This window comes from Cyphomyrmex costatus, unplaced genomic scaffold (genome assembly GCF_001594065.2).
Source record: "Cyphomyrmex costatus isolate MS0001 unplaced genomic scaffold, Ccosl1.0 scaffold497, whole genome shotgun sequence".
NCBI classification, from domain to species: Eukaryota; Metazoa; Arthropoda; class Insecta; order Hymenoptera; family Formicidae; genus Cyphomyrmex; species Cyphomyrmex costatus.
In genome coordinates, this window is record NW_017279244.1 from 163,243 (window position 1) to 189,249 (window position 26,007).

The window sequence follows — 26,007 nt, forward strand, 5'->3', positions numbered from 1 at the left end:
ACCACGCTCAGCTTTTCATAATACACAAAAGCCATCATTGTGCCATAATAATAATACGTAATTATTCGGAATAGCCGTGAAAAGCGTAATCACGTAATCACGTTGAATAATTAGCAGTCGATATATCGAAGTTACGGCGAGGCGTCTGTGAATATCATTTTTTTAACATTGACATTCAGCGGCCTGATTGCCTCGTAATTGCGCTTTGAAAAGCGACGAGTCTTTGGTATATGAGTATAACAGAACGTCCAGCCCGAGGCAAACCATGTAATTGTGACAATGGTAATGGTCATACTCTTTGTAATTGAAAATTTCATAGTTCCACAAGTTACGCTTATATTTCAAAGAGAACGGAACGAATGACAGTGGCGTGATTGTCGGATGCACTACAATTTTTAACTCACCTACACAAACCACTCGTCTTTCTGGCTGGAGGAGATGTCACTGAAAGACAAATGGAAGATATGTATCAATTAAATTGCACGTAAAAAATTATATGCATTACGAATAAAGAGATTAAATAACTCTTTTTTGTTATATTTAATCTTTATCTGTGATATTTATATATATCTTTGTCTTATGCGTATATATCTTCTCGAGTTATTTATATAAACTAGCTCTTATCGAGAAGTATTGATTTTGCAATTTAAATAAAACATATTGCAATACAAAGTTATAATGATAGTGGTTCTAGATGTGTTAATACATTTTATCAAAAAATGAGCGCATAATAATTATTAACTAGTTTTATATTTGGTAGGAGAATTCTTAGCTTTAGTCGTAAATATGTATTACACGTATTTTTAACAAAACAAAAAATGAAACTATAGATTCTTCTATAATTCTATATTGTATTGAAAAGTAACTCAGCGATTTAAAATATCTGGCTAAATATGAATAAACAATTATTTCAATAAGAAATAGATATGTCCTTAAAAAGTATTTAAGATAAAATAAGAAATTTTTCATTTAAATTATAAAATTGTATTATTAAATTTTGATTTTATTGAATTGCTTCTATCTATATAATATTTATTTTTATACGGAAAGTATATATCTCAAAACTTCCAGCACTTTTTTTTTTTTAAAATTTGTTACATTCTTCAAAGTAATTGAATATAATTTTCTTTAAATGTTTTCCTCGATAATTGTAAAATGGAAGAATATTATCTGTAAACATCTATTTTAACACACAATACATTTTTTTATTACGACGTATAAATTTGTAAAAATATTTTTATGATACGAAACATTATATTAAATTTGTTATTATTTATTTATTAATTCATTAATAGCGTATAATTCGAAAACCTCAAAAATAAGTCTTATATTGATTTAAATCTTACATTGATTTTTCGTCTCTCACACATTCTCTTCGCGAATTTGAATTTATGACGAAAGAGTAACAGACTTTCAAAGGTCTGATCAATAACGGTGATGTATATAATGCGATGGAAAGAGAATCGGCCCATTTTAGATTGGCTGATGTATTGTTCTTGCAACAAAAAGTACGCACCTCCTCCAATCTCTCTCGATTCTAATCTAAATGTTATAAAAACAGTCTATGATCCTGATCGAGTTTCTTAAAGCGTTTGCCATTTTGACTGGCATCTAACATAAAACTCTGACAATGATCTTTTTCACTACTGTATAAAAAAAATGTTATAATAATCTGTTCATATACGATTATAATGATTTTGTTGCAATTTGATTGCAAGTCCTCGTTGGATATTTTGCTAAAATAAAAAGAAATAATAATATAAAAGTTGGTAAAGGACACTCTTGATATAAACATAAGCGAAAGGTAAAAGGGACATTGTAAGAGTCAAATAAAAAAAAATGTTTAACAATATATATTTTTGGAAAAGTTTGTTTTAACATATAACGCATAAGAATTTTCATTTTATTCAGTGAAAGTATTTTAAACATTAACAAAAATTCAACTGTAATGTCTTTTCAAGGATACACTGTATTTTTTTTAAGATTAAAAAATTTTTAATAATTTATCATTTTTCCTTCCTTTTGATAACGTGATACTTGTGATACTTTTCTTTACAATGGAGAGAGAGAACTGTGAAAGAGAATACTGCAGTTATTTCGCACAAATGTCCGAGTAGTACTACAGTTAAAAAAAATGATAAGAGGAAATGTAACAACGCATTTTCTGTTTGAAAACACAATACAGAATATCTGGAAAAGTGCAAAATGCCTCACCTGTCGGAACCATGGCTCCTCACTTTGCCTGGCAGTAGAGGCGGACCCGGGCCGCGCTGTGCCCGAGCCTGAGGCCCGCAGGGCGCAGCCAGTTTCCCGGCCGTGGCAGGGTCGTGGCCCCCGTTACTCCCATCCCCGAGCCGTAATTCCCCAGGGTCCCCAGAGTACCGGTTGTGCCCTTCAGCGTGGTCATGCCCATTGGTAGACCGACGCTTGCTCCGTTCGATCCGTACATCTGTTGCACTAAAATGCCGTAAGACACATCAGTCCCGCCACACCACCGGCATCCCTCTTGACGATAAAGTCGTCGATTTTGCTAACTTTTTAAGTATCTTTCGTAGAATTAATTAAAGGAGAAATATATATTTTGTAATGCAAAATAATGTACCTAACTATATCTATTTTCTGTTTCTGTAGATTTTTTTTTTTTTATAATAAATAGCATTTTTGTAAAGAATATGATAGGACAAGATGATACAAAATTTCGTATAACATAGTACAATTCTGAACAAAGTAAGATTTGAATCTAATTTTTGAGATTTAACTTTGATTTTCGTATTTGGTGACAACCTTTAGTACCCTACATAATGAGATGTGGATTATCAAACATCGAAATTGAACTGAAATCTTATTTTCTTCAGAATTGCATCATATTTGAAATTGTCTTTGTTCAATTCCATTTAAATGCACAGAAAATACTTAAATATCAGGAAATATTACCTTTATTGAAAATAATATTACAACACAGGAGCTATTCTGAATGCAATAACAAGCACGCAAATATATTGTTGCCTCTTATATCATAGAAAGGAATTTTTAATTCGTTTCTACGAAGGCAACATGTAACAGTTAGAGAACGAGATTAAAAATTCTCAAGCACAAGTTTTGAAATTTGCATGCATTGATATATGCAATCTATTTCTCGGACGTGACAGCGATACACGCATTGCGCTTTTCCGCATGCGATTTTACGCGGCGAATTTTCTGCGTGCTCTTTCAGCCGTCATTTATTCCGCGACGAACGGGACACAGTTTGCTTTATGGGCGGGATCCAGGTCGAACGGATTTCGTGAGTTTCGGTCGAGGAAATGCGGTTAACGTTCCTGGCGATTTTTCGGCCCGCGTGAGACGCAGTGTTGCGAGAGCATGAAATCTACGCGCGGAACGTGACGGGGATAAGGCGACCGGCGATCTTTGATAGGCTCCCTGGCCAAGTTGCACGTATTTACGGTAACTATGCAAAAGTTTGGGCGATTTCGAGCGCCCGTACATCACGGCGTGGTTCTGACATCTCGCGTGATTATGCCGGAGTGAAAGCCGGGGACGTGAATAGCGTAAAGTCCTTCTGGCCACACACAAGATTTGTCACAACTGCAACTCGCGGCGACAATTCACTCTGATAATTCGTTGCGTATATAACTTTTTAAGTAGTGATAGTATATATATGTATAAAGATTTTCTAAAATATTCTCGTTTAAAATCATATTTATTGCTATTGAGAAATTTCCTTAAATATATATAAACAATAAAATATATTTCAAATTAAAAATTTTTCTTTTTTATTGAATTATAAGAAGCCCATTATTTCTTTATTTATTGTATTGATATTTCAAATTATTTTCGAGAATTTTGAAATCCCTTTTATGAATTAAAAACATACACGGATCTCCAGAAGGAATTAATAGAATTAACTGATGTATTGGAAATATGTACCTATATTACAATAAATGAATTGCTTATGTCACAAAGGGAAACGTTTTCAAAAATGTGAAAATGTTTCGGGCGTCGTCGAATGGCGAAGGAAGTGCAGCTTTGTGACATTCCTACGCTTTTACTAGCTTACGCGATTTTTCAGTGCAAATAAGCGCTGCAGCGTTAAATATATGCTCGGGACGTGAGGGATAAACCGGTGCACGACTTTAGAAACTCGAAGCAACTGCGTATTAGCTTCATAAAAGTTCCGACTTTCGTGCTTTCGTATATGTATTACGTATACGTGTAAACGGCAAGCATCACATCGTTAATTTAAAGAGAATCGTCGAGTACATTTCAACCGAGTATTATTATTCTCTACGACATATAATCGCGCCCGCATTTAGTTATTCAGAATCACCATTTTATATTGTTGATGTAACAACAACAGCTTCTTGTTCGTAGGAGTGATTTGCATCAATGACTCTTAACATATATCTTGTTAAAAAACGATCACAATAAAACAATTGCATATAACTGCTCTCTATTGCATTACAAATTTGATATTACACACTTCGACTCGTGTGACAAAATACGGTAATAGCATTATGTTACATTATGCAGAAGGATATAACGTAGCATGCGTTTCTCATATTTTTGTGAAAATGTTGCACCGCTTATGATATATTACTCTATTATACGTTTTCGCTGCATAGCTTGAATTTTAAACGACTGTAATGACGATCAATACGGCACAATATAAAGAGGGGGATTTATTACACCGTACACCGTATTTAAGGGGATGCATTTTTTATTTTCGCCATTTTACGTTTACGTAACTTTACGCGTTATAATATTGCAAACAGAGTAACAAAGAAGAATGATTTAGCTGTAAGTCGTATTATTGCACTGAAAGCAATACCGTCTCAATTATTTCGCGTAAAAAGTGCCGATTTATAGTCACTATCAAAATTGATATTTTATCTGCGGAATAACTGCGCGAGTATGCATTTTCGTGTGATCTCTCTTAATTCAAAATGTCTCTCACAGGAGAATGGTGCGCATTCCGCGGTGAAATTCCCATCTCACCCATAAAGGGAGAGAGCCATTTTTTGATCTCCTCAACGACGTCGGCGTTTTCCGCAAATTCGCTGCTCGCGAACGACATTTTTCAGGGCATCGAAAAAAAGGGCCGACGTAGCCTTAAAGAATGCCATCCGGTCAAAAATTTACGATCGACGCCGAAACTGTAGAAGGGCCACGAAAATGGTTCCGAGAGAAGCAGAAAAAGATTTTTATCGTCAGCAGATTTATGTTCTTGTTGTTCAAACATTATTCTACGATATCGTTTTCTTAAACAGATATTTATGATGCTCTAAAATGAATGATATATATTATATCTCAGAGGATTAGTACAATGTATGTACATTAAATTAAACAAATTAATGAAATATTAGAAAAGCTGTATGTTTAGAAATTTTAATGATTTTCATGATTAGTGTACTTGATTAAATTAGAATTGGTTGAACACTTGTTCACCTATCGATGCGATACGTCGAATAAATAATGCAATTTGTTTCTTCAAGAGTTGCAACAAAAGAGAGAAACAGTTTCTACACGACATAATTTTAACAATAAGCATTTTGAATGTGGCAACAATTATGGCAGTTACATTACCAAGCTATATTCACAGAGTAGCAATGTTACATTATTAAAGTTTAATGAACGTAATTTTAGTTTTCCGGGAAACATTCTATTCTCTAAAGTAACTATCCCATAGCAACCATCACCGTATATACACAGAGGCAATCACGTGATGCAAGTTATGTGGCAGTCGGAATACAACAGTGCTAAAAGTGGGCTCTCCAAGCTGACGGACGAGTGCAGTTTGGAATATGCATGAGGCTGTAGTCGCTGGATGATCACGCTTTCCGGGATCTGATCTCCTTGCAATCTCCATATGCGTCATAAAAGGCTTTTAGCAAAATCGCCAACAAAACTGATGACATCTAGTAATAACAGCAAGCAACGGATCGTATCTCAAAATCGTCGAAAAATATTGCGTTTATTTCGGAGTATTGATTTCTTGACAATTGAGATCGCGTAATAGCGATAACACTCATAAACTTCGTATGTGAAAATAATTTTCACAATAGGAATAGGAAAGAAATAGTAACAGTTATGTTAACTCTATAACTGTGACACATTTTTAGTACATATTTGTACATATAAATATGTATATAATTACGTGTAGAAGAGATATGCCTTGACTAATATACTATAATAATATTATAGTGTATTAGATAACAAAGGAGCAACGGTACCTATATTATTATACCAATGAAGTATACATTCAGAACTCCGTTCCCTTAAAAATAACATTTTGTGTTATTTTTAACTTTCATATAACAAAATGTATTTATGTTGTGTATAACAAAATCAATCTATTTCTATGGTTAGTTTCCAAATAAATATCGTCCATATTAATGTGTGTACTTAGTAAATAATAAGCTAAATTTGAATTAAATTTAATAAATTTTCTCGAATAAATTGTTTAACTCCATTGTTTAATTAAATTAGCGACATATTGAATAGGAGCAGTGACTTATGAAATAATTAAAAATAATTTAAATTGGCCATAATTTGCCATTACGAATTTAATAGTGTAGTTTGATATTGTCGTTTTGGTACACACTTAATATATAGAGAGGGTATATAATATATTTATTTGATATGGCAATTTCTATACGATTTACAAAGTTATTATTGAAATGCTTGAGATATGACGTAATCAATATAAATTGTTAGAACGATTTTGAGCGATTTTGTATGGATATTATATTGAATCACGCCTTTGTAATGTGTTATCGACGTATATCCAATTCCATTGCATTGGAATTAATAGAGAACCGAATTTCATGTTGGATTTCATATGGAAAATTGAATACTTCATGCGATTGAACAGCATTATAAATTTTCTCAATATAGTTTTCGCAATTATCTTACATATTTTCTGGTTAATGGAAAATCATTACTTGATTTTTAACAAAGAAACGTAAAATGAAACAATTTCGATGACTTTAAATGCGGACAGCACGTATCAATGGCGTTTTGAATTTGCACGAATTTATCCCACGATTTCGAAACATTCTATGCTAATCTCGTGAATCAGAAGTTATTTATAGAGACTACCACGTACATGCAAGCATAGTCGATAATGCTAAGAAGAAATTATTTCCATGTTCCGAAAATGCTGTCAGACGGTAGTATCGTGACGGTCGTGAATCTTAATAAAGAAATTTGCTCTCTTGTTTACTAAAACAATCCTATGGTAAAGTAAGCAGCGCCGAGATAAAGGAGAGCTAAGGTAATGCGTAGTTAATGCGAATTCCGCGGCGGTAAAGTTTTATTAAATTATATTCCACTCGGCAAATTCAAATTATCTCGAATACTGCGCCTGCGAGGGCATGCGTATATATCACCTAGCCGAGAGAGAGAAAGAGAGAGAGAGAGAGAGAGAGAGAGAGAGAGAGAGAGAGAGTTTGTGTGTGCATACGCCGGGGTAAATCATGGAAAGTGGACTACACAGGATTTTCCTCCTACATTTTTTTATTTTGCGTGCAACGTCGAGTATCGCTGGACGTATAGTATCGTGATATACCACCATATAAACGTGGATCGAGAAAAAAATAAAAATTCGTTACCAGTAAAGCTATTAACCTCGTAAAAAGCTTCTGGAAAATTTTTTTCAAAAAATTATACTTTCCACAGATTGATGGATATATTATTATTTAAACATACATTTTTTATTAATTAGAAAATTGTGTAACTTGATAAGAAGCTGTCTCAGTTAAGTTTGGCAAATTAGTCTTTGCCTCTTATCCCTATCGCATCGCGTGTAATAACAGAGTTACTCTATCTGCCCGTATCTATCTGCTCGTTGCATGATTCATTCTTTATAAAAATTACGTATGCATTCGGAGCATTTTCGGGAGCAAGTTTCGCTTCATTTTCTTTCTATTTTCTCAATCCTTTTATTTTCTTGGAGACTTCTCGCGTTCTATTCCCGAGATTGGCATTCTTGCGCACTTCACGTGAGAGACTAGTGCGAATCAGCCCTTTCCATCAACTCTTCCCTCGACGGTCCGTTGCAATGGCGAGAATGCGGAATTGCGGCCAGTAAGGATGTGCATTTCCCCGCTTAAGTTTAAATTGTATATTCGAGGAAATGCTTCGCTCAACTATTCGAACAACTTTTAATACGACTGCCGCTAACCGCTCGCAAAGTATGATAATCAGTCAACTTTTCCGTTTGCAAATGGAAAGATAGCGGCAAGATAGACAATTTCCTCGTTTGACGTTTTTCCAAAAGATATGCTTTATACAATTCGAAAAGAATAGAAATTCGCGAACGACAAAAGTACTATACATTCAGTAGTAGCGTAACATTAAAAGATACTTATAAATGCGCTGCATTTATAATTTGCTTCCAGAAAAACTTGGCTATTTTATTTCTGGAGAGTTTAAATTTCTGAAAAGTTTTAATTATTTAAAGCAATAATACTATAACAATTTGTCTTTAAATGATGATTTATGACAGCGATTTGTTGCCTGTTAACAGTCACGTCGATCTTGCATTCGAAAGAAACTAGTTCGAAGTCGATTTAAGATTCTTAATTGGGCGGACGCGGGACGACGATCTCACAAATTAGTGTCGAGTGCAACCTGTTGCTGGGACTGGACGGGATTTGTCGTTCGGTTTTAAGCTATGACAATTGAGCTTACTCGGAAGAGAGAGATCACTCACCGTCTCGCGCTTTTTACTCCAATCATTCTTGCCGTCACGTAGCTGGTAACGAGGATCTCGTTAGTTGCTAACGAATTGTTTGGTTACAATCGCGCGAAACTCCCAGGAACGTGCTTCTCGTATTCATTAACATTCGAATCAGGCCGTTTGGATTCCAAATGCTTTGATACCGCGGATTAAGTTGATTGGATCGCATTATATGTGCGGCTCTCTATGAAAATGAGGTTAACAGATGGTCACGTGAATAGAGAAAGAGAAATACAGAAATTGCAATAATATAATATATTTCATAACTAAACGAATAGTTATAAAAATAGATTTTTGCAAAAAGTTGAATACAGTCTAAGATTATTCAATCTGTTACTGAAATGATAAAAAATGTGTTGGCATCGTTGAAAATTAAAAGATAACATTTCTTGTTACGTCGAAATAGAATATAAATTATGATATTTATAATTTCGCTTGATATATAATCAATGATATAAAATGTGAATAAATGATCTCATACTCTATGGAGAATGAAGTGCGCAAATAATATATATAAAATATATAATTATTAACCATTTTTAAATGAAATTAAAAATGAAATAAATTAATGATCAAGAGAGAGAAAGGATCGAAAAAGGATAATAAACATTAAAATAACATAAAATTGAACTAAATTTTATTTGGTTCCTATACTTTTAAATATAACGAGTATATACGGTTAAGTAAATATTATGCTTACAAAGAACATTTGTCGCAATTAAGTAAAATATAAAATATTGTAGTCGCAGAATACTTAAAGTTTTATATTTGGCATTGATATATTTTACTAGATATTAATTGCTGATAGAATATCTAAAAGTAATTCTTTAGGATATTTTCAGATTTAAATAAAATAGATGAATTTGCAATTTCTGAAATTTCATTAATTTTATATTTGTTAAAATATTAATGATACCGATATTAATTTTAGCATCATCAGGATTATTATAGGAATGAAATAAATATATTTTACATTATAATTAACACGTACGCTGACCTAACTAATATAATGATTTATATGTATATTATTATCACAAAATTAAATACAACATTTTTAATATAACAAAAATATTTTTACGAGAGCTGAGTTTTGAGAATAATCGGCTATTTGTACGATATATTTTTGAAAACCGTTTTTCATGACATATACTGGTAATAAGTCTTATTCTTCTGAGGTCAATTCTTGACTTGAGAACCTAACAGGATTAGCTCATAAGGCTTCCGGACTTTCAGTAAGAGCTACTATTTCCTTGATATCGAGCATTTCAGGACATTTTCTCGATAACGAAGACAAATAAAAAGATAAAATGATAAATGGTGCGCAAAGAAAATTATTTGCAATACTATAGTATATTCATTATATGACGTATGTATAATATATAATATGTCACATGCAGAGTTGCCTATGTAAAGTGTTACAAGCTAATAACTCTAAAAATATTTGCCCTATCAAAAAGTTGTTCATTATTATACGTATAAAGAATGCTTATGAAATAATAAATAGCGAGAGACGACGAGATTGATTAGGAAAGTTAAGCACTATGTAGTTTAAATGCAAATACTATACCAATATTGAAGCTTAACCAATATCATGTTCGCGATGCGTCAAAAGAGAAACAATTGAAACAAATGAATAACTGGATAGATAGACAAGTAGAAGACAGACAGATAGATAGACAGATACGGTTAAAAATTTCATTTGAACGTTGAATCGATAAGAAACTGTGTGAGTACATCGCGATCGTGTTTTCCCAGTTTCTCTGATTTTACCAGATGTCGATTAACAGATCTCAACATTGCGGTTGTCTGACTTTGACATGCTAATTATTACTAGACTTTCTTATGTAGCATTACATTCACAAACTCGTAACGGCTTTTGTAGTTGAAACACGAGATTCTGCTCAACACTAATCATTTTAGTCAATTGAAAAAATCGACCCAATTGATAAAATTCTATCATTTAATCCATGTTTTTTTTTATTTTCTTTAATTACTGAATTTTCTTTTTTCTAATACAGGGACTGAATCGCAAAATAATTTTACTAGCAATTATATACTTCTATTTTTATAATATTCTGTAAACTTTAAAACATGGTTATTAGACGGCACTACTGGTTTGTAACAAAAATTTTCGTAATAGTATTTCTTGGAATACGCATAATTTTTCTATATTACTATACAGAAAGAATAATTTTGCTGAAGTATCTAAAAATGTAGCTAACTACGAATTTGAAAATAAATTTATTGAATTATTAAAATAATTAGGTAGGAATCTTAAGTATGATGAATAGTACTATAAAAAAGTTCATTCTGCAATCAGTTTGAGCATCCTATATACAAATTATTTTGATGGTTGAAATAAAATTATTTTCAGATCTATATGTGTATCTATTATATATGTATATATATAAATTTATAATAGATCTTGCTAAATTTTTATTAAATGCTTCAGCAAAATTGTTCTTTCCGTGTGTGATTGTACATATATTATACAGGACAATATTTTATAAAAATTTCTATACAAATTTGTTTCTGATTACCTCGAATGTTAACTTGCAAATGTTATTTGTATACATATAATTTGTATTATATGTATATTAAATGTAAATTATGAATTTGTTGATTGTGAAGTGAATTGTTGTATTCACTTCAATGTTATACACATTTACAAATAACATTTGTAAGTCATTACTCGAGGTGGTCATAAATAAATCTGTGTAAAAGTTCTTATAATAATGTTTTATAATATATATGTATAATATAGTAGCAACACCTGTATTTTTTATATCAGTCCCTTTGAAATGTAATCAAAATAACTCTGTTGTTATTTACATTTTGCATTTATACTTATAATGTATAATAATTTATTGTAATCTATATAATATATAACAACAAACAGTTCTATTTGTTTCCGCAACTAAATAAATTTCTAAATAGGATCTTACAAAGCTTATTTGTAATAAATTTCATCACGCTATCTTTAAGAAAAAGCTACTTACGTACAAATTACATAGTACTTTTTTAAAGTTTTACAATATTTAAGGTTTACTACGATTGAATGACTTACAATAATTCCCCGATAAAATACTTGGCACCGTCAAGATGTTTCAAACTTCCCGACACGCAAGGGGGACTTAACAGAAAGAATCTTTTATGTTTTCGCAGTAAGATATCCCTTTTTTTTCTCACGTTTCATCAAATTATATACTCTGTCTTTGTAATATAGTCTTTCTCTACATTGAGAAGAAGATTTTCAAGTGAGTTACTACTGTCGCGATCATTAAAGATTCTGCTGGTAAAGATCCTCCACCGTGAACATTCCTTCCGCGTACGGGCTATGCGCCTTCGTCTTCACCAGATGAAAACCCTGACACTTCCTATTGACATCCTCACCCATCAGCACCGCGGGAAATCTGGGCGGGCAAAGACCCAGAAGGTAAGCTACAAAACCAGGACAGGACCAGCCCCAGAAACCGACTTTTGAGTTGATCGATTCGGCAAAGTACTCCGCCGCTCTATGGTGGTTGCATCCGAAGGGATTTCCATGTTCCCAACAACCAGGTTGATTGACTCCACCATTCATGTAAAAGTCGATATGACCGCTCGGTTCGATTTTGCCCTGAATGAAAGCATTCGTGTGTAACACGTCGACGAATTCAGCGTCGCTCGCGTCGAGCTTCTCGTCCTTATTGACGGTAATAAAAAGCGGCATGGCCGGATCGAGACCGGTGATTCTCGTAAGTTTGTACGGTCGTAGTACGTTGGCCGCGAAAGCCGGAACATGGGCACCCAGACTGAAGCCGATCACGTGGATGTCCTTGGCACCGTAGTCTCTCAAACGGTCGACCAGCTGTGCCAAACAGTCGCCCACGTGAGGCACGTTGTGGACGGCCACGGGATAACAGGGTGCTGTCGCCAAACGGTGCCAATCGATTGCTATGAGATTGTAACTGCTCCTCTTTAAATACTCGTTCTTAACATCCACCAAGTAACTTAGCTGCATGTCCGAATTATAACCATGCACGACGATTTTCGTGGGCAACGCCGCTACGAAATTAGTATCGGCAAGATTTGAGCCGGTGTCATTCACAAACAATTGTTGTCCCTCTTCCGGATTGTGTTCGGTGAAGAGAAAGAACGTCACTTCTTCATCGGGACAAGTCTGATTAGTATTTACTAGGCAGGGTCCCACGAAGAAATCTCTGCCGGTCTGATCGTCTACAGTGTTGCTTACGACGAAGGTTTGTGTGTTCGCGGCCGCAGCGAACTCGCAGACTAATAGAAGAATCATGAAAATCCTCCAGGTTGGTGGACAACCAGCCTGGTTGGTGGTTGTCATCTTAGATCCGTCGGAAGCTCCACCTTGACCGTGATATCGTGCGAAGTTACGTCTGCGAATGATTCCAAGCGACTGTCTGGCGGGAACTGGTTGCTGCAACGACGAGTCGATCGATACGGGCGAAACTTCGTGATAAAAGAGCGGCACGTACTGGACGAGCTTCGACGAGCTTGGAATCCCTAAAGAGCACCGCCACACGTGGTGACGTTTTAACAAGAATGTTCGGCCAGTCGTGAATCGATAGGCGCGCTCGAGGTGAGTCACGAAAAGTAAATGTTGTTATTTTCAGCGATGTGGTTCAAACGTTAAAATCTTTCTGAAAAATTATAATATATATATATCTTATCTTTTATAATATATCTTATCTTCAATAAAGATATTCTGTAATTCTCTCTCTTCAAAAAATAAGACAATGAAAAACTTAAATCGTTTCGATAAAAGTTACAAGGAAAAGGATTTAAATTTTTATTTTTATAAGAAAAATTCTAGCTTTTATTGACTCAAAAGTCGTTTATGAATAGTTTACAATTATCTTTTTGGTTTCAACAATATAGTAGAGTAAAAGGTAATGTGAGTCCCCAATTTTCGTGTAATTTTTTAGTTTTTAATTATATTTAAGTAATCTAAGTTTTATATAAGACACATCTGATTAAGTAAAGTAAACAAACAAAATTATTTAAATGAAAAGATATATATTATGATGTAAATGTGATAGTAAATGGCTCCCCTTCTATATTTCTAAAAAAATATTGTTTTTTTTTTCAGATTTATTTGAATTATTCATAAAGTCGAAATAGCTTGAATTCATAAAAAATTCTGAATGTATTGAGATATTATTAGAGAGATTCAGAAGTTTTTTTTTCATAAACATGGCTAACAATACTCTCCTGTTATTATCTTTTTTCACTGCTAATTTGTTTTTTATCTACATTATCCACATTATTTATACGTTGATCCTGTCCTCATGATTTGTCACTTTTTTCTATTTGGCAAATAAGAACTTTTTAAAATCGTTTTAAAATGATAACTACAAAGGTAAAAGATTTTTAACGAAAAACAACGCTTTACAATGTTTTTTGTGAAAAACCTAAAGCAAGCATATTACCCGCTTTTGAAGGAGCCCTGTACAAAAACTTTAACAAAGTTTACATTTAATTATAATTTTTATAAGGTACATTAAAACAAAATTTTTTTTATATATATAACTTTAGTTCGTGCGTAATAACATTAATTTTTCTTTGTTTAACGGTTGCTTTTTAGATTATTACTACGCTATGAATTTTTCAATGACCAATTTTACTATTTTAATTGATTGACTTGCAACATTATGATAAGGGGAAGAAAGCGAGAATGCCACTATAAAGCAATATTTTGTAGATTTCCAATTATTTTATAATAAGATATTTACTATATAACATTGAGAATGACCCGATCGGTGTCGAAGCGTTAGTAACTATTTTTATTTTTATATTTTAAATTTAACGTTCTTTATTATATAACTGGCTCTTAGATCTTCAATTGTTCTATTTTGTTTTATACTTACAGAGATTTATTATTATTTATTTATATAACATTTAATTATATTCCAGCGAAAATAAATTAATCAAGTTTTCTTACCTACTTATATAAATATAAAAATAACACAGTAAAAATTAATTTAGGATATAAACTTTTTTTTACTTAAAACTTTAAACCATGTCAAACTTCATAGTGAAAATCATGTGAATAAATCTTGATGTAGCTTCTTTGATATATCATAAATAAACATCAGTCGTCAATAAAAAAGTCGCTCCAGTCATGGCAGCAATTGTTTCACATTGATACTTATCTATAAGAGCATCTACTAGAAAAAAATGATGTTAATTATATAATAATAAAAATTTTAAGTGGAGTTTACATTACCTTTTTCTCTATACAAATGATGAAACAACTACACGCATTAAGATATAGCATGTTTTTGACAATATCAAATGATATTGGCAACAATTGTTTATAGAAAAAGGAAATTTTTATATTTATGTAATATTTTATATGTGATATAAGAAAAAATTGATCGCGACTAATACAATAATCAATCTATGAAAGTGTGAATTATTATTTTCTCACAAAAATCACGATATTCTTTTCACCACTCACCATTTTGCACGCAAAACAATGCAACTCCGCGTAGGTCGAACCGATGACGAACTAGAGCACATTGCACAATGTTTCGCTGTGCACTTGTACGTTACACAAGCATTCAACAGTCGCGATACACTTCACGGTATAGACTGGTCGATTAAACGCATCACATCATTGATACTGTTCGTTTGCGACAACAGAATGATAAAATTCTAACGGTGGTATCACTGATATCAATGGAATGATAGTACGACTGACAAACAAACGATTCGAGAAATAACTATGGCAATGCGGTGATGTATCGATAAAGACTTAGGTACACATGATTGGCAGATTAGAATACAAGAGATAATGCAACGATATGTGAATTGCAATACTCGCCACTTGTACGACAAAGAGGGTATTTCCGAGGTACGCGTGTTCCTTAACCGCCGCTTGCTGAAATTGTGCGTGTTAATATGGCAGCGAAATTTTCTTACCGTAGTGAATATATAAAATTTTAATTTGTATATATAATTAGTAGGAAAATAATTAAAACCGTAATAAAAACGACGTAATTTTAACGGTTGAGTAATGAAATTTACTGTATTTTTAATTGCATATATATACATATAAAACTTTCTTTTATTTCTTTATTTTATAATCAACATTTCTAGACTTTAATTTATAAACGATGACTTTGAAGTAAAACTAATTCAACTTTGGAAAGTGATTTGAAAGAAAAAAATATTTTAACGTTATAGAACTTTTATACTCTGATTGAAAGTAATATATTTTATTTTTGTGATAATATTTTAGGGATGAAAAAAGTTTGAAGCTTTTCATCACTGCTGGACGGTTCAAGCAATTAGAAGTTGATATCTTTGATTTACAGTACGGACACGATAACATGTGCCCTGCATCGCGTGACTAGCACCAATGACATTGAAAGCTGCTTTGAATAATGCGCTAACTTCCTGTTACAGCTCGAGTCTCGTTTGCAATAATTACTCGCGATTGTACTACCGAATATCATCGAAACTCGAAATAAGTATCATCGATCGTTTCAACACGAGTTCTCCGTATAGGATCCGCGCGTTTTGGAAGAGCTCGTGAAAGTGTTCGTTCGTTACTTCCGTTTCGATAAAACGCGCGAGAAGGTGAAATTTCGTTCGAGTTGGCATGCAGCCTACAAACATATCAATAAACTTTCGCGACCGGCGAAGTGACCCGTGAATGTTAATCGTGATCAAAAACACTTTTACATTCGTTGTCGTTACGTTCGTTATTATTGACTAAAAGCTGTCCCCCAATTATGCGTATTTATTATTGATAATGTCTATATTATCAATATTATTCTAACAAGAAACCTGTCATAACTATCTGAAACTGACTCGATTCTTCTTGAAACATATTGTTAAACACAAAAAGACATGTTTTTATATCTATTTTTTACATCGGCCTAATTTTAAATTTAAGGATTGAAATAACTCTTTTTATGGGCCAATTCTAAGCAAAATCGTAAGATTCGTAACTTGTCTCATAAAACTTATGCCTCTTAATTTTATGTAAATTTTTTATGTAAATCTTAATTTTATCGTAAGACATACGATTATTCATGAATATCTACGATTTTTTGCAAATTTTATGACTAGTAAGAAGTATAGTCTGTAAAACTATATAAAGGTATAAACACTTAAAATTCTTACAAGTCGTACGAGAATGTTATGAACCTTACGATTCTGCTTAGAATTCAAGCATTAGGTATAGGAATCAAATATAAACAACGCTTATATTTGATTCCTACTAGCGAAGTGATAAGATATATAAAAAAATATTTTAGAGACAAAACTTTTATGAATTTTGACATACTATATATGTATATTAACTGTGTATTTAAATTTTTCAAAAATCTATAATATTTTGAAAATACCTTTATCTTTATTAATTTTGAGGAGTTGTTTTATCCCTTAAGTTCTTGTAAATTCTGACAGTTTCTTGAAGCAAATATGTGCAAATAATTATTATTATTATTAAAACACTTACATATTATTTTAAAAATTAAGATAAAAAATTCGATTCACGAAAGACAAATGATAAATACATGTAGATCAAATATCGACTAAAATTGGAATGAAAGTTTTTTAAAACGGAAGAGATAAGTTCATCTCGCGTGTAATTTTAGATATTTTACTTAAATAAAAAAAATTCTACTTTTCGACAATCTTTTTAAGTTTAGTCAAAATCCAGAACAAACTTGTTTACATAAGTTACAAATTAAAAGAGGAAAGGAGAAAGAAGAGGATGAGTGCTCTCATTTGTATTTCACCCACATAATCCTCCTATGCCCAACCACTCGTAAAAATTCTCCAAATGCAGATTGGTAGTCTCATTTCATACTGGAAAGTGCATCTGTATACGGACGGAAATATACATTTCAACGTGTCTCGAAAATATGAATGTCCTGATGATAAGAGATATTCTATATTTGAGTTTACACTTGTATTATACATATATAGAAGCAATTATATCAATGTAATTCATTAGTAAATATTTAATCGTACAATATTATTGCAAAAAAATAAGGTACGAATAAATGAATAATAAATTTTTATATTTCGAAATAATTTATAATTATAGATTATTAAGTTAAAACTGAAATGAAAGCAATTAATATTTAAAATCACATTGTACGATTATAAAATATCAATAAATAATATTAATGTAATGTAAAAATTTAATAAAACATTGCAATTTGATTGAAATAAGAATTTTAATTTTGTCAGCAATATTTATTTTCGCATACTGGCTCATCGTTTTAATTTTCATCCTGCATTGCTTAATTACGGTTAAAATTGCAATTACCGTAGATCCTCCGTTAATCGTGTTACATACTGAATTTTCAAAGAAAATCGATATCGAGTACAGGCTACCTCAATTTGTGGTGCGCACAGCCTATCAGGCAATCATACTGTAATCTCCATTTTAAAAGTGGAATCCGTGTTACATGGACGAACGATAAAATCAATAGCATAAGCGGAAATACCTAAATTAGTTTATATGGCTTATACATATATTAGCGATCGAATTTGGTCCGTTCCAAAGTACACATACTCGAAATAGATGTTATCGTATTGCACATAGCTGTATTAATTGCATGAGTGCATTAATTCATCACTGAATGAATTAATTTCACTATAGCTTGTGAGCGAATATAAATATCATTTTGCACATACGAATCATTATATTTCGACGTTATTTCATTAATAATCTGCAGTTAAAAACTTAATGATTCTTCATGATATTTTGCGATTGCTCATCTTTCTCTTCGCGTTTTATCGTTCCGAATTTTAAGTATCATTTATTAATTGTCGCGTAATCGCGTTGCATTTCGTTCTCCGTTTTACGCGAACTCTGTTACAGCTATTTATTATTAAACCGTACATAAACGAGTCGCAGAACAGAGAACGAGGAAGCGTATTTTTCTATTTTCCCAGTCGGTCGGAACATCGACGGAGTTGTCGAGTCTTTTTTTTTTTGGACCAAAGCCAAAGCCCCAATGATGTATCTTTTGCTTCCATTTATTCTATATTCTCCTCTGTATTCCCGAGATAGTAGAATATCGTAACAAGAGTGCACATGCAAAACTTTTAGTTAAGGTATGAGATATCGACATTTATTTTGTAAGAGACAGACACGCGCGATGTACTCGTATTGGTACATCTGTAAATAGATATATTCTTTCCTATTGCTATTATACTCTTTCCTCAATTTCCAGAATATAATATATTTCTTATTATTTTACGACAGCGCAAGTTATTTTAAACTTCTTGACAATAGCTCAACACTGTTTCCTTGATACAAATACGAAATAACCTTTTTATTGATATATTTGTTTTTGTAAAAATTACTCAGAGCACAAACAATGATTTATAGTGAAAAATTTGCGAAATATCAAGTGAAATTTAAACGTTGAGTATTTCTCGTTTATTCATAAATTTTATTTAAACGTGTACAATTTTCTCCATAAAAGGTGCAGAGATGTTGCAAAAAATATTTCGCGAATTTTAGTACATTTACTAGTATTTATGGTATATTTATTTTGGAAAATTTATTCCAAATTGTGATGCAAAACTCACACTGTATTGTTTCTATTTATTGTTATTTTCATGTGTAAACTCAAATGTGTCGGTCTCAGATGTATCTGCAGTTCGTGTTATATCTGGATTGATTGCAATGTAAAATTGTATTATATATTCTGAATATCTACGCTATTCGATATGCACAAGATGCGTCAACAGGGATGTCGCGGGTTTTAATCGGATCGTGATACTTACATCGCGAATTTTGATTTCGAATTGAATTCACGTCTATATTTAAAATTAATTTTCATTTATAATAGCTATTACAAAATTAATCCATTTTTATTCTGGATTCGACGGAAGCGTGATTGGGAGTGGCTCGAGTAAATATCGAACGAAATTCGACAAAACTGCAGTAGGTGAGACGAAATTGCTGCATCGATGTACAAATATCTGCATGGGCGGTACAGGTGCAACGCGCATGATGCCGTACTGACTGACGCAACCGCAAAATGCGTATCTCGCAGAGCGAGAGTATTTATCAGAAATATCTCGTAAAAATTTATTGTAAAAAGGACATCTTTCATCGCATCTTTTGTAACGGACTTCATATTTAATTAGGAAGTAATTAGTACATAATTATTATATTTATATCTGGAACACTATATGAAATGAACAGTAAAAATTTTATTTATATTATCTTGATAATATCGAAAACATTAAAAGTCATTAATTTTTCTTCTCTATTTTATATATTTTTTATAATGTTAATTTCAATGAAAAGCGTATTATTAACTGAGATATGAGAGAAAATTCCGATTGATGATATACTTCAAAGGAATTGGAAAATGCAGCGTGGAAAAAGAGAGCTCGATCGAAGATTAAAAGATGTCTTAATTTCTGTGTCGCGAATAATTCAAACGTATAGCTGAAAGTGAGGAAGAGAGAGAGAGAGAGAGAAAGAGAGGAAAAAACAGAAATTAGAGGACGTTTGTAGTACTCTTTTAATGCGGCAAACATAACTATGAACTTGCAGCTTTTTCATTAGACTTGTCGTGCACCGTACTCGCGATTTGTGTTGCTACGTTAGCGCTTACCATATTCGAAATATGCTATTACAAAAAATCTCTGTTGCGCGCGTCGCTAATAAATCTTAGAATACGCAAGCGACGGTCGTGTTATCAGGCCGACGCGCTCCATTAAATCGGGGTGACGACGTAGCAAGCAGTCTTCTCTTCGCTCAGTTTCGCTTTCATCTCTGCGGTAGCATTCTATTTTTAGAATTTTGATATAATTGATAGAATTTGGCCTGTTTTCCAAAAATTTCAGAATTTTTATACTATTCGAGAAGGAGTTCTGGCAATTAAATATGTAAAATGATTCGAAAATATTAGATGCCGAATTAATGTGTTTTCCTTATAAAAATTATCTATAGTTTTATATGTAATCTTATATAAATTAATTAATATAGTCTATATATATATATATGTATATAATTAATAGATGTATACTAATTATATATATAATTAATTATATATAGTATCTCTTATAAAATTATTGTTTTCATATAAATCAGAACTGGAGTCACACACTTTTCAATAGAACTCTTTGTTACAATATTCTTAAGAAAATCTGAAACTCTGAAAACATTTTTTAATTATAGGTATTACGTGAAACATTTCTATTTTTCTCATTTTTGATATAAAAATTATCAGGAAAAAAAAATATTTTATTTTATTTTTTGATATCAACTATAATTATCCATTCGCGAAAAAGCAGGCAAAAATATTGTGTTGATTGATCAAACAAATCTTATTAAGATATAGAGAGAGATATAATATTTATCCAAATTTAAAATTGTCTTATATAAATATAAATTCGAATGATTTTAAATCAAATTTTAAAATACACATGATACTTGCTATTTATGAAGACTTAATTTAACAAATAAAAACGCTTTATTGCGCTTCATAGAAAGAGTATTAAGATTATTTAAAAAAATTGCTTTTCTCAAGTGTCGTGATTTAATTTCGATTATTAAGCACGTACCGTAAAAAAAACAGATTAATTATTTATACAAAACCAAATTTAAATCAAACAATTAGACGCGAACAATGAGTGAATTTTCTTCAATGTGAATAACGCCGTCACTTAAGCACGATTTTTTTCATTATCTAATTAATTTGTTAGGTTTAATCTGATGTTTTACCCAATGTGTGCTTTATGTGTGGTGATGTCATGGATGAAGCTCATTGAATGAAATATTAGGTTAAACTTAGTCACAAGTTAACTATGTATACTATACATAATAAAAAATCTGACCTCAATGGAACAAGTTGTTCATTCGCTTTTGATATGAATTCTACTCAACACGCGTTAATGTAGCACCATCGTCGATAGTCTGCGTCAATAATTCGCCGAAAGTATATCACTTAAGGTGCTGGTTCATACTATCTGTGTGCAAAACTACGCTCGCGGAGACAGACGCGTTGTTCCATTAATCAGCCGAAAACGCGCATTTCTCCAGGAATTAATTATCCGTCGTGCTCGTCTACCGTTTGTTTCGGATAATCGAATTTCCAACGCGACGCAGCCAGAGAGGCAGAGATGTATAGACTCTCGACTCGTATATTAAACTAATTTAAACACGCGAGTGCGAGTTCCACTCTCGTTCTCATTCTCTCCTCTCTGCTTTCTCTCTCTCTCTCTCTCCCCCCCCCCCCCCCCCCCCCCCCCCCCAAGCAATAAACAAACGGGACGAACAAGCCGCGAGGCACGCGCTATTTGCTATCGATTACCGTGGGGCCAAAAAACAACAGCGATATACCGAATGGAATTGCGGCAAACATCACGATACTGCGCGCTGGAAATGCTAGCCGATTGAAATCGCAGAAAGCCAAACGATATTATAAAACGAGCGCGAGTGGACCGAACGGCGGTATGGCGTTCGATCGCTTAATGAAAACACCAATGCTCGTTTTGTTCAGGTTTTTCTCTTTTTTTTTTCATCTGCCTCCATTCTCTAATTTCGTTGCGCCGTCGCAGCCGCCGATATGCAATAGCAGTTACGCGTAAATAAATAACGGACGTTGTAAGCGGTGGAATATCGCAATGGTTTATCGATCATCTCGCTGCTTAATTATAGTAGCGAGTAGGATTCAATCGCGTCGATGGTTCCTGATTAATTCAGCGCTGACCGCAGATATTTAGGCCAGCTTTGTTCTGTATCGAAAGGTCGCAGGATCGCGCAGCGATGTCATGAATTCGCGTCATGAGATGTTTGTCCCCATTACATGTTTATTTATATACTCTTAAAGACCAAGACGCTGCTTTTGTCTGAAGAAGAAACAGGCTTTACACTGAAAGAGTCTTATGTGTAGAAAATAAACAACAATGAGACATCAAAAGCGTGGCTAGAAAGACAAGATGTCGATACTAATGATGCGATTCGTTGTACAATTAATTTATATTGCGAAAACATGTTATTTAAATATAGAAATTACATACGCATAAATGGAGAACGCAAATCTGATTATACTTTATATAGCGTAAGGATTATTGTTCTCTGTATTTGCACAATCTTGTGAGGAAGTTATCGTTACTGTTTAGTACTAATTCCGTAATAAACTTTCGCGGGAAAGAAAAATTTGAAGATTATAGCAAAAATATGTGTAAAAGATTTTCAAAGAGAAACCGCATATATTTTAAAAAACTTTTTTCACATCTATACCAAATTTATTTTTAATAATTTATAATAATAAGTGAAGACTAACCAACAATAAAGAAATTTATCTCATGAAACTATTATTTGATATGCAACAAGAATTTAATATAATTAAGTTACATAAATAATGAAGCCGCGAAACATTTTGAATAATCGCGAGGGTTATTTAACCTTCCGCCTGCAAATGAATTTAATGGTCAACCACGAATTCATTTGATTGACAGATGCAGATTCAAATGCATCTGTCAAATCTAATTAAATTAATTAATTAGAATCGTTGTCATGGAACGAGATGACGCACAGAAGTACGAGGTAAACCGCTACGCAATCAAATGAAAAGTAAACACTACATACGGGGTGTTCGAATCAGATCAGCATAATCGAATATCGGCACACAATGCAAAATGACGGTTCATGATAATGGAACATTTCGTAAATTGCAATTATTATCATAATTCTGAATCCGGAACAATCCTTCATTATTATATATAATTCGTTGTTGATCCTCACTCGTGCTGATAGATAACGTATACCATGTATTAATTACGATACTCAAGAATTTTAGATCCTCGTCACTTTATGTATTTATGTTAATATATATAAATAAAATTAATATAACTTCAAGTAAGAACAAAGTCTTATTTTTAATCAAAGCCTATCTTGGTCTTAATAATATTTATATATAATTTTACAATAATGTTCGATTCTAATAAATTCAGTTCTAATTAAATAAATAAATAAAAACAATTCTAATAAATATAAAGTTGCCGATTTGACTTGAAATGTAATCATAAATTGAAATTGAAATTAACATTACAAATTACATTGATTTTTAGTTTAATAAGCATAATAGTTAATTAAAATTTTTCAAAAATTTATTTATTATTGAAAAATACTTTTACCCAGCCAGAATTTGAACTTGGAATTTTCCCAACTGTTTGGGACGAGCGTCTTATCAATTTGATCTTTAGAGTAGAAATATATTGCAATAATCAATAACTAATGACAGAATGTCTCATTTGTCGATAAGACGTGTTTAAATAATTAATAGGAATTAAATTGATACGAATAAATCAGATAACAGAAATATCAATATTCGTTTTGACCGAAAATAGAATTCTTTGTTTTATTTTTATCAATCTTTCCACTTATAAATTGTCAAGAAGAAATATTTTTAAAAGTTTATTTGCAAAGTAGAAAGCATTTACTAAAAATACAAAAACCCTGCCATATTTATACAATAAAATATACTCCTTACGATAAAATCTTCGAAGTTAAACAATTAATTATTGATTGAAACGAAGAATTAGTACAACGTCCTAGAACTAGATTATGTGCTAAATATAATATAACACTATTCCATTTGATTACTATGCAATGAAATGCCACTGATAAGTTGTTCATTTATGAAAAACGATATCGACTTCTGATAAAATGATGTTTTAAAACGTTTATTTAGAAGAATATGCCGACAGATATGTAATATTTTATATCGAACTAGTCAGGAATAACGTACTGACGTTTATGACCTCTTTTCTACGTAATATAATGATGGTGAGACATAATGGTGCTCTGATGTGCACGTGTGATAGTATAAATAAATGAATATTTTATGCCCGTAATCGCGAACGCGTGCGTTCTTTAATCATTGGCTCGACCCGTGCAGGGCGCAACTTTGTAGCAAATCGGCCAAATGCGCTTACTAACATATATTCAGAGGAAAATTAATTAATTTTATAACTATTAATATAGTCCGTGTTATGGAAATAGAATTACCATAAATACATATTTGATGTAAAGAAAAAGAATATAATAGAAATTGAAAAATGTGATTTTAATATTAATATACAATAATTTGACAACATATGATGATTTATAAATGTTTAAACTTTATTTTTTGCAGTTGTTTTAACTTTTCATTATTTTAATAATTAAATATAATTTTTGATAAAAAGAAGTTGTTTTTTCTTAAGAATATTATGTATATTTAAAAATAACTCATTTTTTAATTTTCGAAATTAGCTATCTCATGCAATTGATTATACTGTAGTGGATTGGAGGAAAAGTTCTCTCTCTCTCCCTCTGCTAATATTTTATTAGCTTAAAATTGTATTATAGGTACATATATTTACATTTGTATATTAAAAATATTAGCGATTATATACCATTCGATAGAACAAAGTGTCAGCTTTAAGAATCTGATTTTTTAATTGCGATACAATGATTTTTAACGGAGTTATAAGCAATTAAAATAAAAATGTTTCTTTACTTAACTCGCGAATAACTCAGGAACAAAAAATCGCAGGAACATTTTTTAGAAACAAATTTTTAGGAAAAACTTTAAGCTTTTATGTTAGGTAGTCGAAAATTTTTGCAAATTCTTTTTTTAGTACACAACTTACCCACAAAAAGTGAGAAGAAAAATTTCCCTTCTTTTCAGCCTGTAGTTTTCTATATGTATAAAAATTCCTATGTATATGTAAATATTACCAAATTCATATGAACTAAAAAATTATAAAAACTTTTTGAAAATAGAGAATTCAAGTTTTAAAACCTTTCCTTAAATTTAAATGTTGTTTAGTTTTAACGAAAATATTGTATACCTATAATTTTAAGCTAATAAAAAACGCAGAACTTTTTCTTCAACCCAATATTTCCTGAAAATTAGTATCAACTATATAATATTTGCATTAAAATATTCTAGAAAAACTTAGGGCTTTGCAATTATAATAAAAGTAATTAACGTTGATCACTCAACTTACAAAAATTACTTTTACGTATTCTTGTGCAATCGTAGATCGTGTCACTATAGAATACTGTTAGAGTAATGATATTACACAACCAGTCACGAGAATAAAAAAGTTCTCTCCCTGTATTTTGAAGTAATAGTACGCGAAGTAAAACCACATACAAAGAAAACGAGCTGGCTAACAGTAGGAAGGTTGCAACCGACTAAGAGTGGTTGCAGCGACAGCGACAACGATGCGAATCGATCGTGTACGTGTAAGGGTGGTTTTTTGTG

The 26,007-nt window shown here is 32.0% G+C and overlaps 1 protein-coding gene across 1 annotated transcript in view; it reads right to left on the reverse strand.

Moving 5' to 3' along the window:
- Nucleotides 1-404: 404 nt before the first annotated feature.
- LOC108778210 (lost and found) overlaps nt 405-26,007 on the reverse strand; it is a 115,542-nt gene continuing 89,939 nt past the window's right edge. The window contains exons 5-6 of the mRNA XM_018545327.1: nt 2,215-2,449; nt 405-444 (exon numbers count right to left, since the gene is read on the reverse strand). Coding sequence (XP_018400829.1) covers nt 405-444; nt 2,215-2,449 — 275 coding nt within the window. The remainder of the gene's footprint in view (nt 445-2,214; nt 2,450-26,007) is intronic.